This window comes from Bicyclus anynana, chromosome 3, assembly GCF_947172395.1.
Source record: "Bicyclus anynana chromosome 3, ilBicAnyn1.1, whole genome shotgun sequence".
Taxonomy (NCBI): domain Eukaryota; kingdom Metazoa; phylum Arthropoda; class Insecta; order Lepidoptera; family Nymphalidae; genus Bicyclus; species Bicyclus anynana.
This window is the reverse complement of record NC_069085.1, coordinates 9266609-9287276: the sequence shown is the minus strand read 5'-3', so window position 1 is coordinate 9287276 and position 20668 is coordinate 9266609. Positions and strand designations below refer to the sequence as shown.

At 35.4% G+C, this 20668-nt stretch overlaps 3 protein-coding genes and 1 non-coding gene across 4 annotated transcripts; 2 read left to right on the top strand and 2 right to left on the bottom strand.

The window, feature by feature from the left end:
- Positions 1–716: 716 nt before the first annotated feature.
- LOC112054294 (mediator of RNA polymerase II transcription subunit 11) lies at positions 717–1673 on the bottom strand. Its single transcript, XM_024094005.2, has 2 exons — positions 1338–1673; positions 717–1119 (listed from the first exon to the last, which is right to left on the bottom strand). The coding sequence occupies exons 1-2, from the start codon at positions 1411–1413 to the stop codon at positions 791–793; spliced, it is 405 nt and encodes a 134-aa protein (XP_023949773.1). The 5' UTR covers positions 1414–1673; the 3' UTR covers positions 717–790.
- A 1868-nt stretch (positions 1674–3541) lies between these two features.
- On the top strand, positions 3542–7295 carry LOC112054293 (60S ribosomal protein L3). Its single transcript, XM_052890977.1, has 7 exons — positions 3542–3698; positions 3976–4168; positions 4343–4511; positions 5243–5565; positions 5670–5849; positions 5943–6121; positions 7069–7295. Exons 1-7 carry the CDS (start codon positions 3696–3698, stop codon positions 7258–7260), a joined length of 1239 nt encoding a protein of 412 aa, XP_052746937.1. The 5' UTR covers positions 3542–3695; the 3' UTR covers positions 7261–7295.
- On the top strand, positions 3826–3907 carry LOC112054301 (small nucleolar RNA U43). Its single transcript, XR_002887438.2, has one exon. It is a non-coding gene; the product is annotated as a small nucleolar RNA U43 (small nucleolar RNA).
- Positions 7296–15169: 7874 nt separating the features above from the next.
- Positions 15170–19624, bottom strand: LOC112054298 (nuclear FMR1 interacting protein 1). The gene is made up of 3 exons (XM_024094011.2): positions 18829–19624; positions 16717–16984; positions 15170–16492 (listed from the first exon to the last, which is right to left on the bottom strand). Exons 1-3 carry the CDS (start codon positions 19033–19035, stop codon positions 15633–15635), a joined length of 1335 nt encoding a protein of 444 aa, XP_023949779.2. The 5' UTR covers positions 19036–19624; the 3' UTR covers positions 15170–15632.
- Between the last annotated feature and the right edge of the window lie 1044 nt (positions 19625–20668).

The window sequence follows — 20668 nt, the reverse complement described above, 5'->3', positions numbered from 1 at the left end:
TTAGTCCACCACACTTGCGCAATGCGGACTGGCAGACTTTACACACCAAGAGTTTTGTCACGATGTTTCCCTTCATTGTTTGAGATAAGTGATATCTAATTTCTTAAAATGCACACAACTGAAAAGTTGGGAGTGCATGCCCCAGACAGGATTCGAAGCTACACTCTCTGCTGGGCTATCACATCTCATGTTAAATAATGCTGTGTGATAGAAGGGGCTGTGTATGACATTGAAGTCAGATTATCAAGACCTATTACTGTTACAGATAGTAATTTAATAACCTGTTTCTGTATTCCTGATATTACTTTATTTTCACACACTAATGCACCTGTTTAACACCTGTCTGTGCACATTAAGCCAAACAATATTCCTGAAATATACAATCTATACCATTGTGGTTATCATAATTAAGAATTTAAAGTAGAACAAGTACAACCTCGCAAAATTTGTACTTTTATAATATTTGTATAGATATCTGTAGGCCTAACGTGTGACCCACATGATCTCATGATGATATGACAACCAATAGCGCTAAACTGGAAATATCAACTTTTCCTCCTGACGCAACGAAAGAGATTGCAATAATTTCAAATTGGTGCAGGTCACATGATAGTCATACTGGTATTAGGTATATTGACCACAAAGTTCAATAAAGTAAGTAAATATTTATTAGTAAAAACTGCTGTCAATTTCTTTTATTAATGAAACTAGTCAAATGAGTACATACAAGACAAAAGTAGTACTTTATTTTTTATCACTAAAACATAAAATTTATTTTTTAAATACAAAGCTATTGAGTACTTGTGCCAGAAGATGTCATATTGCCATTTGAAACACCTGCTGTTCTATTTGCAGTAGCCAAATGAGATGCTTTGAGTCTGTCTAGCTCATTCACCCAAGATCTGACATGTTCTAATCTGTGCCAAGCCATTTGTAACACTTTCTGGGAAGCATACCCTGATCCTTCATGTGGCTGACCAGTAGAAACTTGAGTCAAATAATTTATTTGGTCACTTAATTTTGATTCAACTTGACTCAGTGTTCTTAAAAATTGAGAGGTATTGCTTTCAGCTTGTTTTTGGCTAGACTTCTCTTTCCCCAATTCCAACAATGCTTGAGCTGTAAGAACAAATTTTATAAATTTACATGTAAACTAATATTGTGAAGAGGTAAAGTGTGTGGTATTGTAGGGGGTAATCTACTAAAACGATTCCGAAATTTCTTTTAACACTAGACAAACACGTTATTTTATATATTATATAAAAATTAAAAATAAGGGGCTTCAGGTAGCTTTATAGAAAATCAATACCACACGAAAAAGTGTCGTTCGTACTAACCTGCACACTGTAAGCATGTGATAATATCCTTTTCTATATCATCTAATACCTGAATTCTCTCCATAGGGCCAGCCATGTTAAAGAAAACAATAAAAGGTACGTATTGATTTTTAACAACAGTTGCTTTATAGTCAAATAATACACTTGATTTCAAATTTTTGGGAGTGTAACTTACAAGTTATTGCAATGAAATCAAGAAACCCGTTTTTAAAAATGAACAATTCGTTAGAGGAAATGTTCAAACTCCAAAAATATTAGTTAGAAATTATTAAAATAAACAGCACAGCAGTTCAGCAGAAAATCAAAATTTTTCTCCAAGTCCAACAAGCCCAACCACCAGTGTTGCCAGATGGGTCTTGTGAGAAGTTACCCGAAATATTAAAAAAAATAACCTTTTTGTCTAAAAAGTAACCTTTTCACTAACTACCTACTCTTGCTTTTTGCGTTCCACAGCGTGGCTATACCACCATTTCAGCCTCTAGGGGCTAAAGTATTTTTTTTTTAATATCTGTCCGTTACGAAAACTAGCCAAGTTTGCCACTACACAAGTACTAAATTACTTTATACCGAAGAAGATGTTACTCCTAAAATATAGAATCATCTTCTGTAAGGTCCTGATTGTTTGCCTTTTCCTCATGGAATAAGAAAAATAAAATTAAACAGCAAGAATTTAAAAAACAATTGACGTGAATAATAATTCATACTTGATTTTTTTAAGAAATTCAATGTTACTGCAACTTACTTATTTCACATCGTCAATCGTGACATCTTTATTTATAGTGAGAATTGTGATCTTATTTTGAAGATTGAACAAAAAGGAAACACCTCTTATACAATGGGTCTGTTCAGCCCCTTGTTTAACAATCTATTCATATTTTTTACTGGAAAGGTATTAAAAGTTAATAGAATGTTAGTTGAATTGACCCAGAGTTCTTGAGCACTTGTCCGTATTTCTTGATTTAACGACCTTTCTGTTTTAGGTATACGAAATTGTAAGTTATTTCTAAAAATTCCGAAATATCACGTAAAAGTAACCTTTTTATTAATGTAACCTAAAAGTAACCAATGCAGTCAAAAAATCACCTAAAAGGTTACAAAAGTAACCTTCTGGCAACACTGCCAACCACAGACCACAAATGAAGCCAAGTCAAACGTTTGACTTTGACAGTTTGACAACGATTTGAATGACATTTGACTATTTTTTTTTAATCTACACCATTTTTTGTAAGTGTGATTTTTTTTGTTCTATCTGAAATATTTTCTTGTTGCGTCCTTTTAACCTTCTTTTACGTAGTCGGGCTAAAGTTATAAAATTATTAGTTGTTTTTCCACAAGTTTGTGTCTTCCTTAGATTGGAGTCTTCTTTACACGCAGACCATTATTTTATTTTTAGGTAGAATAAACAGTTTAAAAAGCCTCGCTACCGTAAATAAGTAAAGTACCTAACCCCTTTTTTTCATTTACTTACTAAACTCCCATTTACAAATTGTTATCTTCTTTTGCCGTAAGTAATATAAGTACAAATTATTATCTACTGTTGTTGTAGCTGTTAAAAATCTTGAATCCAAGTCTGATTAAGGTTCAATAATTTAAAAAAATACTTAGGCTTGCTAATCAGCGTTGCCAACTTTTTTTAAAATTTTTCCAAATTGCGGGAAATTAAACATTGAACCAACCTCCAATTTTCGATTCGGACGAATTCTACGACGCCTGAGCCTTTAGATATAATTTAAATTTAGTATATTTTCTTTTTAATTTTTATAATATGTAGTTATAGATATTTAGGGACGTAGTTTTAATATTATTGTAAAACTTTATAAAATTGATTAAAAATAAAATAAAAGAAAACCTCCAATTGTGGGGATAGGTTCTGTGCGTGCGGATTTTTTGATTCAGTTGCTATCATTCACACAACACAAAATCTTAAATAAGAGACTTGACTTGAATAAACTGAAATAATAATCATTTAGATAAAAATTATCTGTGTCTGTCTGTGATTTCAAAATAACTGTGTTTTTTTATTAAATGTGTTTTTCCATGAAATAATCAAGCTTTTTAAAAAATTATGTCTTATTATATCCCTTGAACTGCTGAACCAACTTTAATGGGACTTCACTGGAAGATACAAGACCTTATGTTGAGATATTTCGTTTCTCTATCAATTTGGGGAATTTCGCTTTGATTTAAGGGTAATTACAAATATAGGTACTGGTACTGGGCATTGGATACTCTTTTCTTTTTTGTCAAGTTAAGTGTCAAATTGTCAATGTCAATGTGAATTGTGAACTGTCAAATCACATAAGCGTGAATAAAACTTTCTTTTTGCTTCGGCCATTTTTGGTGCGATAGTCTTCCGACATGGTAAGTTTTGTGCCTCGTGTTTAATCTCGAAATATTTTGGAAATCATTAAATATTTTTAAAGAAGTTATGTACTGTGTCAAACACATTAATGCTAAATTATATAGATCAATTTATTTTGATGTGAACATGATGATAAAAGTATATCATAATATAAACGGTTAGAACCTGAATTCTAATGTGAAGATTTATACTAGGGCGGACTGATTTATTCCATGCGATTCATAGTTTCTTAGTGCTAGTTGCCTGTTTTATAGAAAAATCCTTTTCTTATTTCAGTCGCATAGAAAATTTTCGGCGCCTCGCCATGGGTCTATGGGATTCTACCCCAAGAAGAGGTCCCGTCGTCATCGTGGTAAGGTGAAGGCATTCCCGAAGGATGACGCCAGTAAGCCTGTACACCTTACGGCTTTCATTGGATACAAAGCTGGCATGACCCACGTGGTCCGTGAACCTGACCGTCCTGGTTCAAGTGAGTTATCCTGTATCTTCATTGACAATTCATTACAATGTACAATTACCGACTGCTAAATGCATATTGTGTACGTCTCAGTTTAATTTTGTTTCTATTGTGTTAGTGGACGAGTTTTAAACCTAATGTAAGTGTGTAAAATTTTATCAGTAACCTAATAATTTTGTTTTACAGAGATTAATAAGAAGGAAATTGTAGAGGCTGTGACTATCATAGAAACACCACCTATGGTGTGTGTCGGTGTTGTTGGGTACATTGAGACTCCACATGGTATGCGTGCCCTGCTGACAGTCTGGGCTGAACACATGTCTGAGGACTGCCGCCGTCGCTTCTACAAGAACTGGTGAGATGATTATTATTTATGATACCAGTACGAGTTTGTTATGTATTTTCTATATAATATGACCACTGACCAGTTTCTTATTTCCCTTTCAACAATGTGAAGTGATATGATTGGGTTTGGCAATGAATGGGTATTGAACTCAAGACCTCTATTTAAGCCTATTTGTGTTACCAAGCTGTTGAATTTTCATACCATGTGGTTACTTATACTTGATCTGAAGTAGTTGTTTATTCATCATCATAACAGCCGATGGACGTCCACTGCAGGGCGTAAACCTTTTGTAGAGACTTCCTAACATCACAATACTGAGCCATTAGCAGCCAGCGAATCCCTGCAATTTGCTTGGATGTCATCAGTCCAATTTTTGGGGGAACCCCACACTAGAAAGCGCAGTGTTGGTCGACAACACTGCGTTTTCTAGTGTGGGGTTGCCATTACAGCACTTCAGGACCCCATCTGTTTATTACTTGTAATTTTAGTTTTGCGAACTGTTTTTAACATTGACAAATTTAATATTTCACTAAGTACTTGTAATTTGTATTGCATGTATACTTGTTTATTTTAAATCCTAGAATATAAAATTACTAATAAATATTTTTAAAGCTCTCCTCTCCAACGATGAGAGTAACATTTGAAATATGCCCTGTGCGTATTGTTACCAAGTGGTCTCCGCTCAATGATGAGGCCGCTAGGTTCTTTCTTACAGCCGCTTAACTATGTCATACAACCAGGTATAAGTGCAAGAAGAAGGCCTTTACCAAGACGAGCAAGAAATGGCAAGATGAACTTGGCCGCAAGTCTATTGAGAAAGACTTCAAGAAGATGATCCGTTACTGCAGCGTCATCAGAATCATTGCTCATACACAAATGAAACTTCTTAAGCAACGCCAGAAGAAAGCCCATATCATGGAAATCCAAGTGAATGGAGGCTCTATTGAAGATAAGGTGAAATGGGCACGTGAGCACCTTGAGAAGCCCATCCCTATTGATTCTGTATTTGCCCAGGATGAGATGATTGACTGCATTGGTGTTACCAAGGGCAAAGGATACAAAGGTAACCCATTATTATTTTGATTTGATTATGTCCTTATTAATATTAAAATAAAAATTTTATAATTCAAATTTTTGTACATGTCCTAACATAAAAATTATTTCCAGGTGTCACCTCCCGTTGGCACACTAAGAAACTTCCCCGTAAGACACACAAAGGTCTACGCAAGGTTGCTTGTATTGGAGCATGGCATCCTTCAAGAGTTTCTTTTACAGTGGCCCGTGCTGGTCAAAAGGGCTACCATCACAGAACTGAGATGAATAAGAAAATCTACAGAATTGGTCAAGGTATTTTAAAATATTTCTTTCTATAATTATTTTTCCTTATAAGATTTATGGAGTTAACAAAACTCAAGTATTAATAGTATCTTAATATTTCAGGTATCCACACCAAGGATGGGAAGGTTATAAAGAACAATGCTTCAACTGAATATGATTTTTCTGAAAAGTCCATTACACCTATGGGAGGCTTCCCTCATTATGGTGAAGTTAATAATGACTTTGTGATGATCAAGGGATGTTGCATGGGACCCAAGAAGCGTGTCATCACTTTAAGAAAAGTAAGTTTCATATTTTGTAGAAAATATGATTTTTGAAGATTAAAAAATAAATATAACCATGTTTATCAAATTAACCTACAATGTGCATATCTATAAATACATTAATTGTTTATACAGTGAACCATATTCTACCCTATTTATAATAGGGGTTAAAGTATGAAATTGCCGTTTTATTGCAATAGGTTTTTTGAATTGACATAGAATCTTCATGGTTTGAGGTTTTCGAATGTAACTCTTTTCAAATGGTTTCTATGATGTTCTTTTTTTAAAAAATTTGAAACATTTGAATATTTTGTGGCTTTCAATTGTTTTTGAAATTCAATTTAGACAAGAAAGATGGATACTGCGAAAATTCGAGTGATTTTTGAATACGAGTTCCGACGCGGAACTAACGCGGCAGAAACAGCCCACAATATCAATGCTGCGACAGCCCCGACTCATGAATCTATCTTCGCCATTATTGCTCCACGACAACGCGAGACCTCACACAGCACGAGAAACCATTTTAACCCTTCAGGAACTGCAGTTAGAAACTATTCGTCATCCTCCGTATTCACCTGACCTTGCTCCAACAGACTACCATTTTTTTCGTGATGTGATCTACGTGACAAGAAGTTTTCTTTCCAGTACAAAATGCTTTCACACAGTTTGTGCAGTCTAGATCGTCGGAGTTCTATCGCAAAGGCATTAATGACCTTCCCATTAGATGGCAGCAATGTATAGATAATAATGGCAACTATTTTGGTTTTTGATTAAATAAATTTGTTAAAAATTAAAAAAAAACAATTTAGATTTTCAGTACAAATCGACAATTTCATACTTTGACCCCTAATACATTAATTGTTTATACAGTGAACCATTTTGTACCCTATCTAAATTTCCCCTGGATGTATTTGTCATATAAAGAAAGGTTAATATTATACTTCAAATGGTTTTTCTTTTTTTAGTCTCTGCGAGTTCACACCAAGAGGGCAGCTCTTGAGAAAATCAATCTGAAGTTCATTGACACAGCGTCCAAATTTGGACACGGTCGCTTCCAGACACCAGCTGACAAGGCTGCATTCATGGGAACGCTCAAGAAAGATCGTATTCGGGAAGAGGCGGCGGCCACAGCTGCACCTACTGCAACTCAATCCTAAGCTGTCAATGCCTGAATAAATTGATATAAAATCTACTGTGTTATTGACTTTATATACATATTTCCATTATTATTTATGTATGCTATTACACCTATGGGAGTAAAGAGGGAAAGGTTTGTTTGTTTGCATTGAATAGGCTCTGAAATAGGGATGATTTTTTAAATTGTATATAAATTAATAAAGCAATTTTGTAAAAGGAACAGTATCTGCGATCATTACTTTCGGAGCTACAGGGATTTAAAGGGTCAGATTTTCAGCGCTGCCGCGGATCCCTGAAAAACGCCCCATACAATATGGTGCGAACTAGGTCTAGGTACATAATGATCGTTAGATTTTTATGGGCGTTCAAACAAAATTATTAATATCTTTGTTATTTGTGCGTTTACGTTTATAGTTCATATATTTAAAAATGACACATTTAATGTAAGTAAGCTAGAACTATATGAATTTTCATCTAATTACGATAAAAGATTTTTAATACATTGGGGTTTTTTATATCTCATTTATTTTGCAAATATCCAGTCAATCTTTGCTTTTTATGTATAAACTAGCGGCCGCCCGCGACTTCGTCCGCGTGAAACCGCGGGGCAACGGCTAGTATTCATGAAACTCTCAGGAACCGTAGTACTCGACGCCTCGGCCGACGTTCGCAGACAGGTGCAAATGTGCACGAGTGTGCCTACAACCTACAGCTCTGTATGTGGGCAGTGACAACTGAACAAGTGCGATTAGTGACAAACTGAATTCCACGCGGATGAAGTCGCGGGCGGCCCTTAGTTATAAATACTTCTGATCCAGGAATCGAATTACGCAGTTTTTGCCCAGCTTTATCGGAATTTCAACTCCCTATACCTACTTTAAATTTAGTTACAAAATGTATAGTTTTGACATTTGTTTTATGTAGGTACCTACTTGTGGTCTATAACAATTTAAATTTTTAGACTCTAACAAAAATTAGCTCTAAAGCTTTTAAGAGCTAATTTTTGTTAGAGTCAAGTGTCCCCCCCCCCTGTACTGGCTAAATGGTTATTTATGGATACGTGAAAAAATTCATGAAAGTAGGATACCTATATAACGAAATTATAAGGAAAACTGTAACGGCTAATTAGAAATTGCTATTTAAAGAGTAATAGTCGACCAACTTAAAAAACGTAATTGGAAATCGAAAATTGCATACCAATTCCGTTGTTAATAAAAAAGATAAAGTAGTCAGTACGATAACTCAGAGTCTGTCAAAACTAGAAAGATGAGGTTTGGTCAGGGTGTGTATATTAATTACGTCTATAAAATGGTATAAAGAAAAATTAAAAAAAAAAAAATTTGGGGTTCATCTATCCTATAGCGTGAGTGGTGGGTATCGTTATCGGTATTTTTGTGCATTGCTTAAGGGATTGCTCAAGGGATGCTTGAAGTGCTAACTCAATCTACGGAACCCGACACTGCGCGTGACCCGAAACGCACTTGGTCGGGTTTTTTTCTTAATTCTCTACGTCTTAAGTCTGCCGATCCGCATTGGGCCAGTATGTTAGCCTAACCCCCTCATTCTGGAAGGAGACTCGTGCTCAGCAGTGAGCAGAATATGGGTTGATAATTATGATGATGTTGACTAACGTAAGCTGTGTAGTTTTAGTCCACCCCATCACAGTACGTCAACGCCTCGTGTCACGTCTAAAGTTTACTTTCTTTGGCGCAGTACGTTGTCGTTGTTGGAGGTAGAGACAGACACAGACAGCGCTGTGAGTAGGTGTCAAAGGCTGTGAGTGTGACCTCATTTGATCGCGAAGTTTGATGACCTCTGGCGCACTCGTGAGCTGCGCCCACAGACGCCAGGGCTCAGTGCACGAGCCCCTCCCGTCCCAGGTTCACATCCTCCCCCTCGGGCAGACCGTATGCGCGCCCAAACCTCTCGGCAACGTTGCAGAGGAGACCTTATGGAGTCCACAATGACATACTATTCCAATCTATAATTTACTTTATATATTTGTACTAGCGGACGCCCGCGACTTCGTCCGCGTAAATTTCGATGTCAACTTTACTAATACCCCTCCCCCTACCCTACCCTATCACTACCCTACCCTACCCCTATATCTACCCTACCCTATCACTACCCTACCCTACCCCTATATCTACCCTACCCCTACCCCTACCCTACCCCAAACCTACCCCTACCTTACCTACACCCTACCCCCATCCTACCCCTACCCCCATCCTACCCCTACTCTCCCCGTACCCTATCCCTTTCCTACCCCTATCCCACCCGTACCCCTATCTCACGCCTATCCTACCCCTACCCTACCATTTCCCTATCCTACCCGTACCTCTACTCTACCACTACCCTACCTCTACCCCTACCCTACCACTACCCTAAACCCGGCCCTATACCTACCCTACCCCTACACTACCCCTACGCTTCCCTACCCGTACCCTACCCTACCCTATAATTTCTCTATCTTACTCCTACCCTTAGCAAAATCGGTCCAGTCCTTCGAGAGTGGTGGTATGACCAAGAGAAATAGAGACTTCTATGCTAATAATATAAAGAGGTAAAGTTCGTGTGGTTGTAGGAGGTAATCTCTGGATCTACTGGACCGATTTGGAAAATTGTTTTACCAATAGAAAGCTACGTTATTTGCGAGTGTCATAGGCTATGTTTGATCCGCATATTCACACGGGAACGGGAACTACATAAATGAAAGCGCCGGGCGTCATATAGCGGAATGTCTGCGTCTTTTAGAAATTTTGTATTATCTCCGAAACTATTTAACTAATTAACATACTGTAAAGGGCAAATCTTATCTCCATAATATCCTTGTGATTATTAAATAATTTATTTTAATAAGGATTAAAGTTTAGTTGTATAAATAATGACTTAAACCTACGTATATAAAATTAATAATTTTTAAAACACAAAAGGTACTATATCTGCTAATATATAGAAGATAGATATGTGGTGTCGCGGACTTTTATGTAGAACTTTTAAAGATACATAAAGTCTCCATACATTAATTTAAATTTTACACAATAGTTAAGGCAGCGCATGCGAATAAGTCTGTTTAAGAGTATTATCAGTCCGACCTGTATGACAAAAACTGTGATAATTCGGCTAATATATATGATACCAATATAAAATATAGCCTATAGCACTCCCCGATAATGTAGCATTCTACTGGTGAAAGAATTTTTAAAATCGGACCAGTAGTTCCGAAGATTACCCCATTTAAAAAATGTGACAAACTTACAAACTTTACCTCTTTATAATATTAGTATAGATTAGTTAACATTGACCTTATTTACCCGAATGTATCATAAAAATCAATATATTTAAACCTAGTCATCATCCCCATTACTGTAATTGAAATACTCTTACAATCCTTCATTATCCCTGATATAGGTAATCATTAAACAGCTATATTTTATCTTTGTATTTTCATGAGAAATACATGGGTGAAACTGGCATCTGCTTTGCCTCTTACTACCTAGTTAATAAAAATAAGGTTCGAGGTTGGGACTTTGCGAACTCATTAAGCTTTTCCTGCTCTGCCGAGAAATTCTCAGCCAGGAGATTGATTTACTGGTGCACGTGCCTTCAGTCTATTTATTCTAGTAAAAAATCAATTGACCCCAACAAGTTGCAAATTAGAGCAGCATGGTCAGTCCGCCGGTTAAACTAAAAATTATGAACATTTTTACCAAACCAAGGGCCAAGGCCAATTCATCAGTATCTATCATAGATACACCAACGTATCACGCTAGACAAGATTTATGAGCGCTTTTCAGTGGAATGGGGGTATCATAAAATCGCTGTTAATAGACTGCCGAACTTCGAGACCATTCTGAGTGAGCCCGGTAGACGGTGGGGACACTGACTCTCAAAAAAATGGTTAATTTACAAATGCCTAAATCGAAAAGTATTGGAAGAAGACTCCTCTTAGACCTATCCAATGATAACTACACATTATGAGATGACGAGTAAAAATAAATTCATCCCCACTTTACATGTTGGGGAGGTACCCTAAAAAAATATTTTTCAAGATTTTATTTTACGACTTCACATTTTCAATGTACATATTCATGTCAATTTACAGCTTTCTAGTAGTATTAGTCTCTGCGTCAAACCGCGGACGGACGGATAGACAGACGGAAACTATAACTATAGACTACCTCCCCGCCAAAGTTCATCTTTGTACGTCAAGCGGTTTTCGAGATTTCGTGAGAATGACCTTTCGAATTTATATATTATGAAGACTAGCCGACGACCAAACATTATTTTCCCCGTTTTGGCCACATTTTTGATCGCTGCTTTGCTTCTATTGGTCGTAGCGTGATGTTATGTAGTTTAAAGCCTTCCTCGTTAAACGGGCTTTTCAACACAAAAAGATTTTTTCAATTCTAACCATTAGTTCGTCAGTAGGTAAGGCCGAAGTACAAAATTGCCTATAACTGGCGAGCAAATGTTGTTTTATTACGTCACGGCGTTAAACGCGAGCTGGTCACCGCGCGCTCACTTTAAAACTTTATCTCAGGAATTAATTAACGTATCGATATAATTCTTTCACGAGTATTTTTTGTTTTCAACGGACAATACAGGAAGCTAACATTTAAAAATAGTTAACATTATTCATTAGCCACATTTATTCGCCTCAGTTTCGATGCGTTAGTGACATATCCAATAGTATAAAATCTTTGGGTGCAACCACTTCACGATCCTTCGTATACTATCACAGACCCTGGGGGTAATTACCGTTTTGCTATTGTTATTGCTCTTCAGCAGAAGTCTTTGTCCTATAATCAATAACAATAGACAGAACCTTTGCCAAAAATATGCACTTGTTTTGTTTCTGCTAGTGACGACACTGGAAGCGCGCCAAAATAGCACACGTTTAAGTAACTCGTGTCAGATGGCTATTTGTTTTTTTTTAATTAGGTAGAAAAGCAATTAACCCCTTCTCGAGCTTAGGTTTTGGTGGCTTTGGGAGGCAGCAGAGGGTCAAGAGTCAGATCCTAAAATTATAGCTTAGAATCAATATTTTCGTATCACAACGGAGAACAGCGTTACTCGTGTTGTAAAAAACCTGGATTGGATTTAAATCTCTTTTATTCAAAATGCACATTGGAAATTATCAAGAATTTGAAGTCAACCCACCCACGTCTTACCAAAAATTCAGCTATTTCGGTTATTTTGCATTTCAAACATAGTAGTATGTATAGTAACTGGACTAATACAAAATCTTGGTAAACCCATTGTTTCGTCGTCTTGAAACTAGGCAACCTGTGCGTTGTCAGCTTGTTATATTTTTTACCTAATACTACATACAGCCCTATTCGACGCACGAACCGATTTCCACGGTTTTGTATTCGTTGGAAAAGTTTGGGCTCCGTGAGGTTTATAGCAAAGAAAATTCAGGAAAAACTTCAACAGAAAAGCGGGAAAGTCTTTTTTATATACAGCGCCATCTCTGATACATAGCATGTACTGCAAACCAATATTGTAGGGGTAGGTTAGGGGGTAATTTAGAGGTAGGGTAGGGGTAGGAGTAGTTGAAAGTTTACATCGAGTTTCACGCGGATGAAGTCGCGGGCGTCCGCTAGTAATATTAAGTTATTCAAAATATAGTTAACTAGCGGACGCCCGCGACTTCGTCCGCGTAAAATTAGTTTTTTTTAGAAATCCCTCGAAAACCATGGATTTTCCGGGATGAAAAGTAGCATATGTGTTAATCCAGAATAAAATCTATTTCCATTCCAAATTTCATCCAAATCGCTTTAGCAGCCGCAGCGTAAAGGAGAAACAAACATACACACACACACAAACTTTCGTCTTCAAAATATTAGTGTGATAGCGGTCATGCTTTCGCTTTTATTTATGTACACATCTACCCTACCCCTACCTTACCCTACTCCCTACCTAAACCTATCCAACCCTACTGTGCCCCTACTTTTCCCTTACCCAACCGCTAACCCTAACCCTACCCTTACCCGTACCCTACCCGTACTCTACCCTATTGGTACCTTACCCCTTCCCTACCCTACCCTTCCCTATCGTACCCCTACCTCTACCCTACCCTAACCTACTCGTACCCTACCTTACCCCTACCCTTCCCCTACCTTTAGCAAAATCGGTCCTGCCCTTAGAGCGTGGTGCGATGACCAAAGGACTATTTCCCAAGAAACTAAAGAGGGGTAATCTCTGGATCTACTAGACCGATTTAGAAAATTATTTTACCAGTAGTAAGCTACGTTATTTGCGAGTGTCATAGGTTATGTATGCTAATTTATTTTGATAAGGATTTAAGTTAAGTAGCATAAATAATGACGCAAACGTATATAAAATTAATAATTTTTAAAACACAAAAGGTACTATATCTGCTAATATATAGAAGATAGATATATGGTGTCGCGGTCTTTTTTGTAGAACTTTTAGAGATACATAAAGTCTCCATACATTAATATAAATTTTACACAATAGTTAAGGCAGCGCATGCGAATAAGTCTGTTTAAGAGGATTTTCGGTCCGACCAGTATGACAAAAACTGTGATAACTCGGCTAATATATATGATACCTATATAAAATATAGCCTATAGCACTCCCCGATAATGTAGCATTCTACTGGTGAAAGAATTTTTGAATTCGGACCAGTAGTTCCGAAGATTACCCCATTTAAAGAATGTTACAAACTTACAAACTTTACCTCTTTATAATATTAGTATAGAAGTATATATGACGAAAACCTAAGTATATAAAATTAATAATTTTTAAAACACAAAAGGTACTATATCTGCTAATATATCGAAGATAGATATATGGTGTCGCGGACTTTTTTGTAGAACTTTTAAAGACACATAAAGTCTCCATACATTAATATAAATTTTACACAATAGTTAAGGCAGCGCATGCGAATAAGTCTGTTTAAGAGGATTTTCGGTCCGACCTGTATGACCAAAACTGTGATAACTCGGCTAATATATATGATACCTATATAAAATATAGCCTATAGCACTCCCCGATAATGTAGCATTCTACTGGTGAAAGAATTTTTGAAATCGGACCAGTAGTTCCGAAGATTACCCCATTTAAAGAATGTTACAAACTTACAAACATACAAACTTTACCTCTTAATAATATTAGTATAGATAATAACTTGTTCTTAAATGAGTGATAATAAATTCCATCCATAAGCTTAAAACAATTAAAATATAGTAAAATGACTAGCGAGCGTTGGTAAAAATACACACTTGGTACATAATTGGTACACATCGAGTAGGCTGTAGTAAAGTGAACGATTTTTTTTATGATGATGAGTGAAGTTGACCAAAAACTTTCAGTTGGAAAATTAATAATTTTATTTTTTTGGCCACAATAAAAACATATATTCTAAATCACTGTTAAATAACAGATAAGGGTATATATTTCTAATTAAGAATAAGCCTTAAGGTAGTTTATGTATACCGAGTTTATATATAGAAATGAGAAATAAGTAAGTAAATTGCTTCCGATATAAAATTTTAACACCATTATAGTAAAAGTATGTTAATCTTAACTTGCCTTAAAAAAACTATTTTCTGACTGTGAACCGATGAGTGAGTGATTGATCAATGTGAGTGATGACCATATTGATAAAAACTCAACTTTAAATTCTCAGATAGCAAGTCAGTTATATAGGTAAATAATTGCGTTAGTAATCACGAAAACAGAATATATGTTTCAATTAAACCTTAATTACCTTTATAATTATATTGTTAAAACGCTTAAAGAAACAGAATTAATGCCGAAATGTGGTAGGTATAGTATTGAATATAATATTTCAACATTTCATTTCACTATTATTCATAATAAATACCTACCTATGCGCAGAGGCCAGAGCGCCCCTAGAGATAATAACGATTCTTACTAGCTATAAATTAAAAAAAATTTAGAAATGTTTTCTATTCTTTCACACTTTATCACTAGTTTTTACTAAAAATTGGCACTGACACATAAGCAGCACATAAGCGTGAAGTGGACAATTTTTTATTATATTTTTTTATTGTAGGCATATTTTAAAAAAAATGTATAATGTGGCTGACCCAGTCGCTTTGCTTTGACTTATATACTAACTTCCTCCCTGACGTATCCTACTCCTGCCCCTAAGCTATCCTATCTTTCAAGTTCAATCACACAGTGATAATTAAAATTAGTTAAGTACTTAAGGAGTCCATCAATGACAAACAATGTGACACATTATTTATTTAGATCAAGATTATTGTCACTGAAGCTTGTGCTGCCCTACATTAATAAATCCTGCTCTCAGTGAGGAAAAACGTAATAATAGCCAATTATATTACTGTAATTGTATTAGCTTTGTTTTGCACTTTCTAGAAAAATTTTACTCTTATTATATTTCTTTACAACTTGAACTATTTTCAAAATATTTATTTTTTACAACATATCTTATACACTGCAGAATCAAATTCCGTTCATGTTGTATTTCTTTATGTAACAATTTCTGTAAAAGTGTTGAAGGTAATTTATGTTTTCTCCTTAATTCATTTCTTTTAACTAGAGGCACATTTGATTTCTTAGAAGGTAACTCTTTAGTAGCTTTTGTTTTAGAGATTGTAGTTTCATCAACAGGCAAATTAATTCCTTCTTTGCTGATTTCCACCTCCTCAGGACCACTCTCATCATCACTAACACTTTTACAATCAGGTTGATTATTTTTGGAAACTTCAAGCTGAACTTTTACATTTTCAGCAGCTTTTACTTTTGGTTGAGTTTGATTATTGATTTTATTATTTTTTGTTTCTTTTTTGGCCTTAACATTATTGTCATTTGATGGTTTCTTTACCTCTTTACACTCAGATTTTGTTTCAATATCATCTTCATCAGAAGATTCATAATTACAAATTAAAGATGTTAAGGCACTACAAACTGCAGGATCTTTCACTTCTTTAGTTTCTGTATCAGCAGTATCCTCATCATCTTCAATAGGAACACAGCTTGGACTTTCTGATTCTGTTTCTTCATCCAAATCATCATCAATTTGTAACAACCTGATACCCTCAAAAGGTTTTAAAGTTCTGCTTTCTTCCATAGCAGGAACTGCTTTACATATTCTTTTAGAAAAATTTGATCTCTTAGTTACATTTGTTGCAACTCTTTTCCTGTCATTAGTGACATTTCTATTATATTTTTCTTGAGAGTGTCTTGTCCTTTGTGTTTGTAAATGCTGTTGATTATTTCTATTCTGTGCACCTGAAATACAATAATAAGTATGAGTTTAGTATGGAAGAGTAAAAATGTCTTCCTTAGCTATCTCAAACTTATTTTAACCAGAACATTACTAAGAGTCACTGAATTAGGTAACAGTTATTTTCATGTAGTTTTAAGAGCAATGAATAAAGTACTGCAGATTCATAAACATGCTGTTTGTATTGGTTTTTAAGAGCTTATAATATAATGAAAAATTAGTTTCTTACCTGTTTTATTATCATATCTTCTATTTCTGTCAAATTTTAATCCCATTTTTTCACCTCTATTTATTTTCTCCTTGGTTTCAGCTTCTTTTTTCTTAATGTTTTCTAATGTAGGATATCTCTTTCTCCTTTCTTCTCTCCATTTCTTAATGTCTTCTGGATTATTTAGTTTTGATATTCTTTGAAACAATCCAGTTGAGTGTTGCATTTGTATGTGTTTTGTTATAATTTTTGGATGAGCAACAAATTGGCATCCATCTATGTTACATTTCTGAAAATCAATTTATTAATAGTTAGTGATACACCAAACTTACTTTGAAGTGTTTTGTGAATTAATAGTAACTAAATGAGTAAATATATTATAAAATCTTCGCAACAACTCTACTACGACGTATAACTAAGATTATTGACGAAAACCAACCAGTTGAGCAAGCAGGTTTTATGAAGAACTACTCAACGATCGACCACATCCACACTTTAAAAACTATTATAGAAAAATACACGGAATATAACAAACCATTATATATAGCTTTTATAGACTATTCAAAAGCCTTCGATTCCCTGTATCATAGTTCTATATGGCAATCACTCAACGAGCAGGGCTTGAATGAAGAGTATATAGAGCTTTTAAAAGAAACTTACAGAACTAGCAAAGCTCGAGTGAAGCTAGAAGAGCCAGGACCATACTTCAAAATAGCACGTGGTGTAAAACAAGGCGACCCGTTATCACCCAAATTATTTATCACTGTTCTAGAGAGCGTTTTCAGAAATCTACAATGGGAAAACAAGGGAATAATGATAAATGGCAAATGTCTGTCGAACTTACGTTTTGCTGATGATTTAGTTATACTCTCTGAAGACCCAAATGAACTAGAAAGCATGCTACAGTCTCTCAATCAAGAAAGTACGGCTAGGGTACTGGAAGTAAATGAAAACAAAACAAAGGTTATGGACAAACAAAGTTGAAGTACCTATCTATATCACATCCTCTAGATTAGAATATGTCGAAGACTATGTATACCTCGGTCATTTAATTTCCTTCAAGTCTGGCACAGAAAAAGAAATAGATAGAAGAATAAAATACACATGGAATAAATACTGGGCCATGAAGGAAGTTTTCAAGGGAAACTTACACACAAAATTAAAAACAAAAGCAATGGACATTTGCCTTACACCTTGTTTGACATACGCAGCCCAAACCTGGCCAATAAATAAAAACACCCTGGACAAAGTGAGCAAATGCCAAAGGGGCATGGAGCGTAGTTTTTTGAAACTAAAATTAAGGGACAGAGTTAAAAACGAAGTCATCAGGAAAAGAACTCAAGCTAAAGATGCTGCTCGACATGTTCTCCGCCTTAAATGGAAATGGGCAGGCCACATACAAAGAACATCAGACGATAGATGGTCCCAAATTGTTACAAACTGGTACCCACGAGACTCAAAACGCAAACGGGGTAGACCATTAAGAAGGTGGAGTGACGATATAGTCAGGGTTGCAGGTAAAACATAGCAACGAACAGCCAGAGACAGAATACAATGGCTACAATTGGAGGAGGCTTTCACTGCTTTATGCAGTCCTTACAAAAAGAATAATGAAATGAAAAATTAACATTACTAACATAATATATAAAAATTAGATAATATCAACTAACCTACTAACAATCTATAAGACTTGTAAACCTTAATAATAATTTTCAAAAAAATGTCTGTAATTAAAAGGAAATAAAGCTATTTTTATATTTTATATTTTATTTATAAATGAGTAAAATGTTGTTAAACCAATTTTGATTACTGCTTCTTATGAGCAGCATATGCAAGGAGTGGGTCACATATTTTCCAGTTTCCCAACTGTTTACAAGATAATAAAAAGTAAGACCTCATGCTTATCTCTGCCTTCAAGACGTCAAGTTGTTTGGGTTTAAACAGTTTGATTACTGAAAAAGCTTGACTGAGTAAAGCAAAAGCCAATGGCATGGCAACAACTCCTAGTTTGCTATGTGATACTCTGTTATAAGTAATGATATTAAACTGTATTTAACCCTGTTTAATAAAATAAAAGAAAAAGTTACCCTATAAATATAAAAATATAAATGGCTTTAGTCTAATTGTTTTTACCTGATGCTGTAGTTTATGAGTTTCAAGAAAACGTGCAGTTGTAAATCCTTTATCACATGTTTCACACCAGTGTTGGTAATCACAACTTTGTAGAGTATTTCCTCGCATGTGCATTGAATGTGGTCGATTCCATTGTACATTTTCCTTGTACCTTTGATAGTTAAATTCAGGCCGCCTTACATTCCAACTTTCCGAAAACCTTTGCATTGTGATTGAACTTCAAAAACAGGCAGGTTGATATATTCTTCACAACATAAACCGACGTCAATGTTGATGTTAACGAATTAAAATTTTGTTGTTAAAATTCTGCGCTACACGTGGGTTTACGTTTTCACAACATAACACAAAACCAAAAGCAAACTATCTTAAATCGTTTTAGACCTGTGTCGATCGCGAATGATCAAATCTCCGACACCCGATCACTACTTGTGCGTGAGTAATTGGGTCGCGGACGTTAAAAACACCCGATCTTATGTGACCCGTTTGGTGACCCGCCCGGGCGCAGACTCGATTAAAAGATCGAAAGGTTTTTGTTTACCATACTAAATTGAACTTTATTTTCATTACAATAACTCTCAAATCTGTAGATCTCGTGAATAATCGGGTCGCGGACGTCTAAAACACCCGATCTTGTGATTCATATAAAAACTCGATCACTCGACCCGACCACGCTAAATTGAACTTTATTTTTAAAACAATAACTCTCAAATCTGTAGTTCTCGTGAATAATCGGGTCGCGGACGTCTAAAACACCCGATCTTGTGATTCATATAAAAACTCGATCACTCGACCCGACCACGCTAAATTGAACTTTATTTTTAATACAATAACTCTCAAATTTGTAGTTCTCGTGAATAATCGGGTCGCGGACGACTAAAACACCCGATCTAGTGAGACCCGTTTGGTGATCCATATAATAGACTCGATCTCGCGACCCGACCACACTAAATTGAACTTTATTTTGATTGTATTAGTGTTATAAATAATTATTTGGCTCAATTGCTTATAATGTCGAATCATCATTCGCAAGTACAATCTGTAGTCGTCTCTTTGATTCGTATGTAAAGGAAGATATGTATTACTCTGTATTTATGAGTTTCATCGGCTTCATCTCGGGGCTTGTAAAGATATCATTCTCTATTCTGTAGTTGATAATGATGATGACTTGAGTGATAAATTCGTAAGGAATAAAGTCTAAAATATATATGTAGGTATGTATTACTTTTAGCAATAGTTTTATCGATATAATATATAATAACTTTAATTATTTACATTTTTTTATCTACATTCATAAAAACATAAAATAAAATTTCCCATTTTTCGAATGTAAATATAGATGATCATTTAATATTATTGTATCACCACGCAAAAGCGATACAATTACAAACCACAATATTTATTTAACTGATAGTAGGCATAACTTTGTTTTGAATCCGGCGGTCAATCAAAGGATCGGGTTCCGGTTCGGGTCTTACAGGTGTTCAGTTCAAATACCTACCTACTTCAAGCCGCCTCGCAACGATACACAAAACCCAAACAACCCGTGACCCGAATGATCGAAATGATCGAATCATTGAGACCCGATCTCCATGAGTATGGGTCGCGATCGACCCGGGTTTTACGAAACGATCGAATTACACAGGTCTAAATCGTTTAGTAATTTAAAGTTAATTTTTTTTCTAATTCTAACACGCGGTCTTCATACCTTTTGTTAATTGTTTACAAAGAGAAGAGATTGTCATCTGTCAATTGAATTGACATTGACAGTTGACACTACTTACAAAGTAGTGTCAACTGTCAACGAGAAATATATTTCTCTTGTCTATGAAATCAACGAAAA

What these genes read in the sequence shown, in the direction of transcription:
- LOC112054298 (XM_024094011.2), bottom strand. Translation starts at nt 19,035, where the DNA reads ATGCAAAGGTTTTCGGAAAGTTGGAATGTAAGGCGGCCTGAATTTAAC. An exon ending in CTCATAAACTACAGCATCAG is followed by an intron (nt 16,985 to 18,828) that starts GTAAAAACAATT and finishes ATTGATTTTCAG; the next exon opens with AAATGTAACATAGATGGATG. An exon ending in AAGATATGATAATAAAACAG is followed by an intron (nt 16,493 to 16,716) that starts GTAAGAAACTAA and finishes ATTGTATTTCAG; the next exon opens with GTGCACAGAATAGAAATAAT.
- LOC112054293 (XM_052890977.1), top strand. An exon ending in ACCTGACCGTCCTGGTTCAA is followed by an intron (nt 4,169 to 4,342) that starts GTGAGTTATCCT and finishes TTTGTTTTACAG; the next exon opens with AGATTAATAAGAAGGAAATT. An exon ending in GTGTCATCACTTTAAGAAAA is followed by an intron (nt 6,122 to 7,068) that starts GTAAGTTTCATA and finishes TTCTTTTTTTAG; the next exon opens with TCTCTGCGAGTTCACACCAA.
- LOC112054294 (XM_024094005.2), bottom strand. Translation starts at nt 1,413, where the DNA reads ATGGCTGGCCCTATGGAGAGAATTCAGGTATTAGATGATATAGAAAAG. An exon ending in CACATGCTTACAGTGTGCAG is followed by an intron (nt 1,120 to 1,337) that starts GTTAGTACGAAC and finishes TTGTTCTTACAG; the next exon opens with CTCAAGCATTGTTGGAATTG.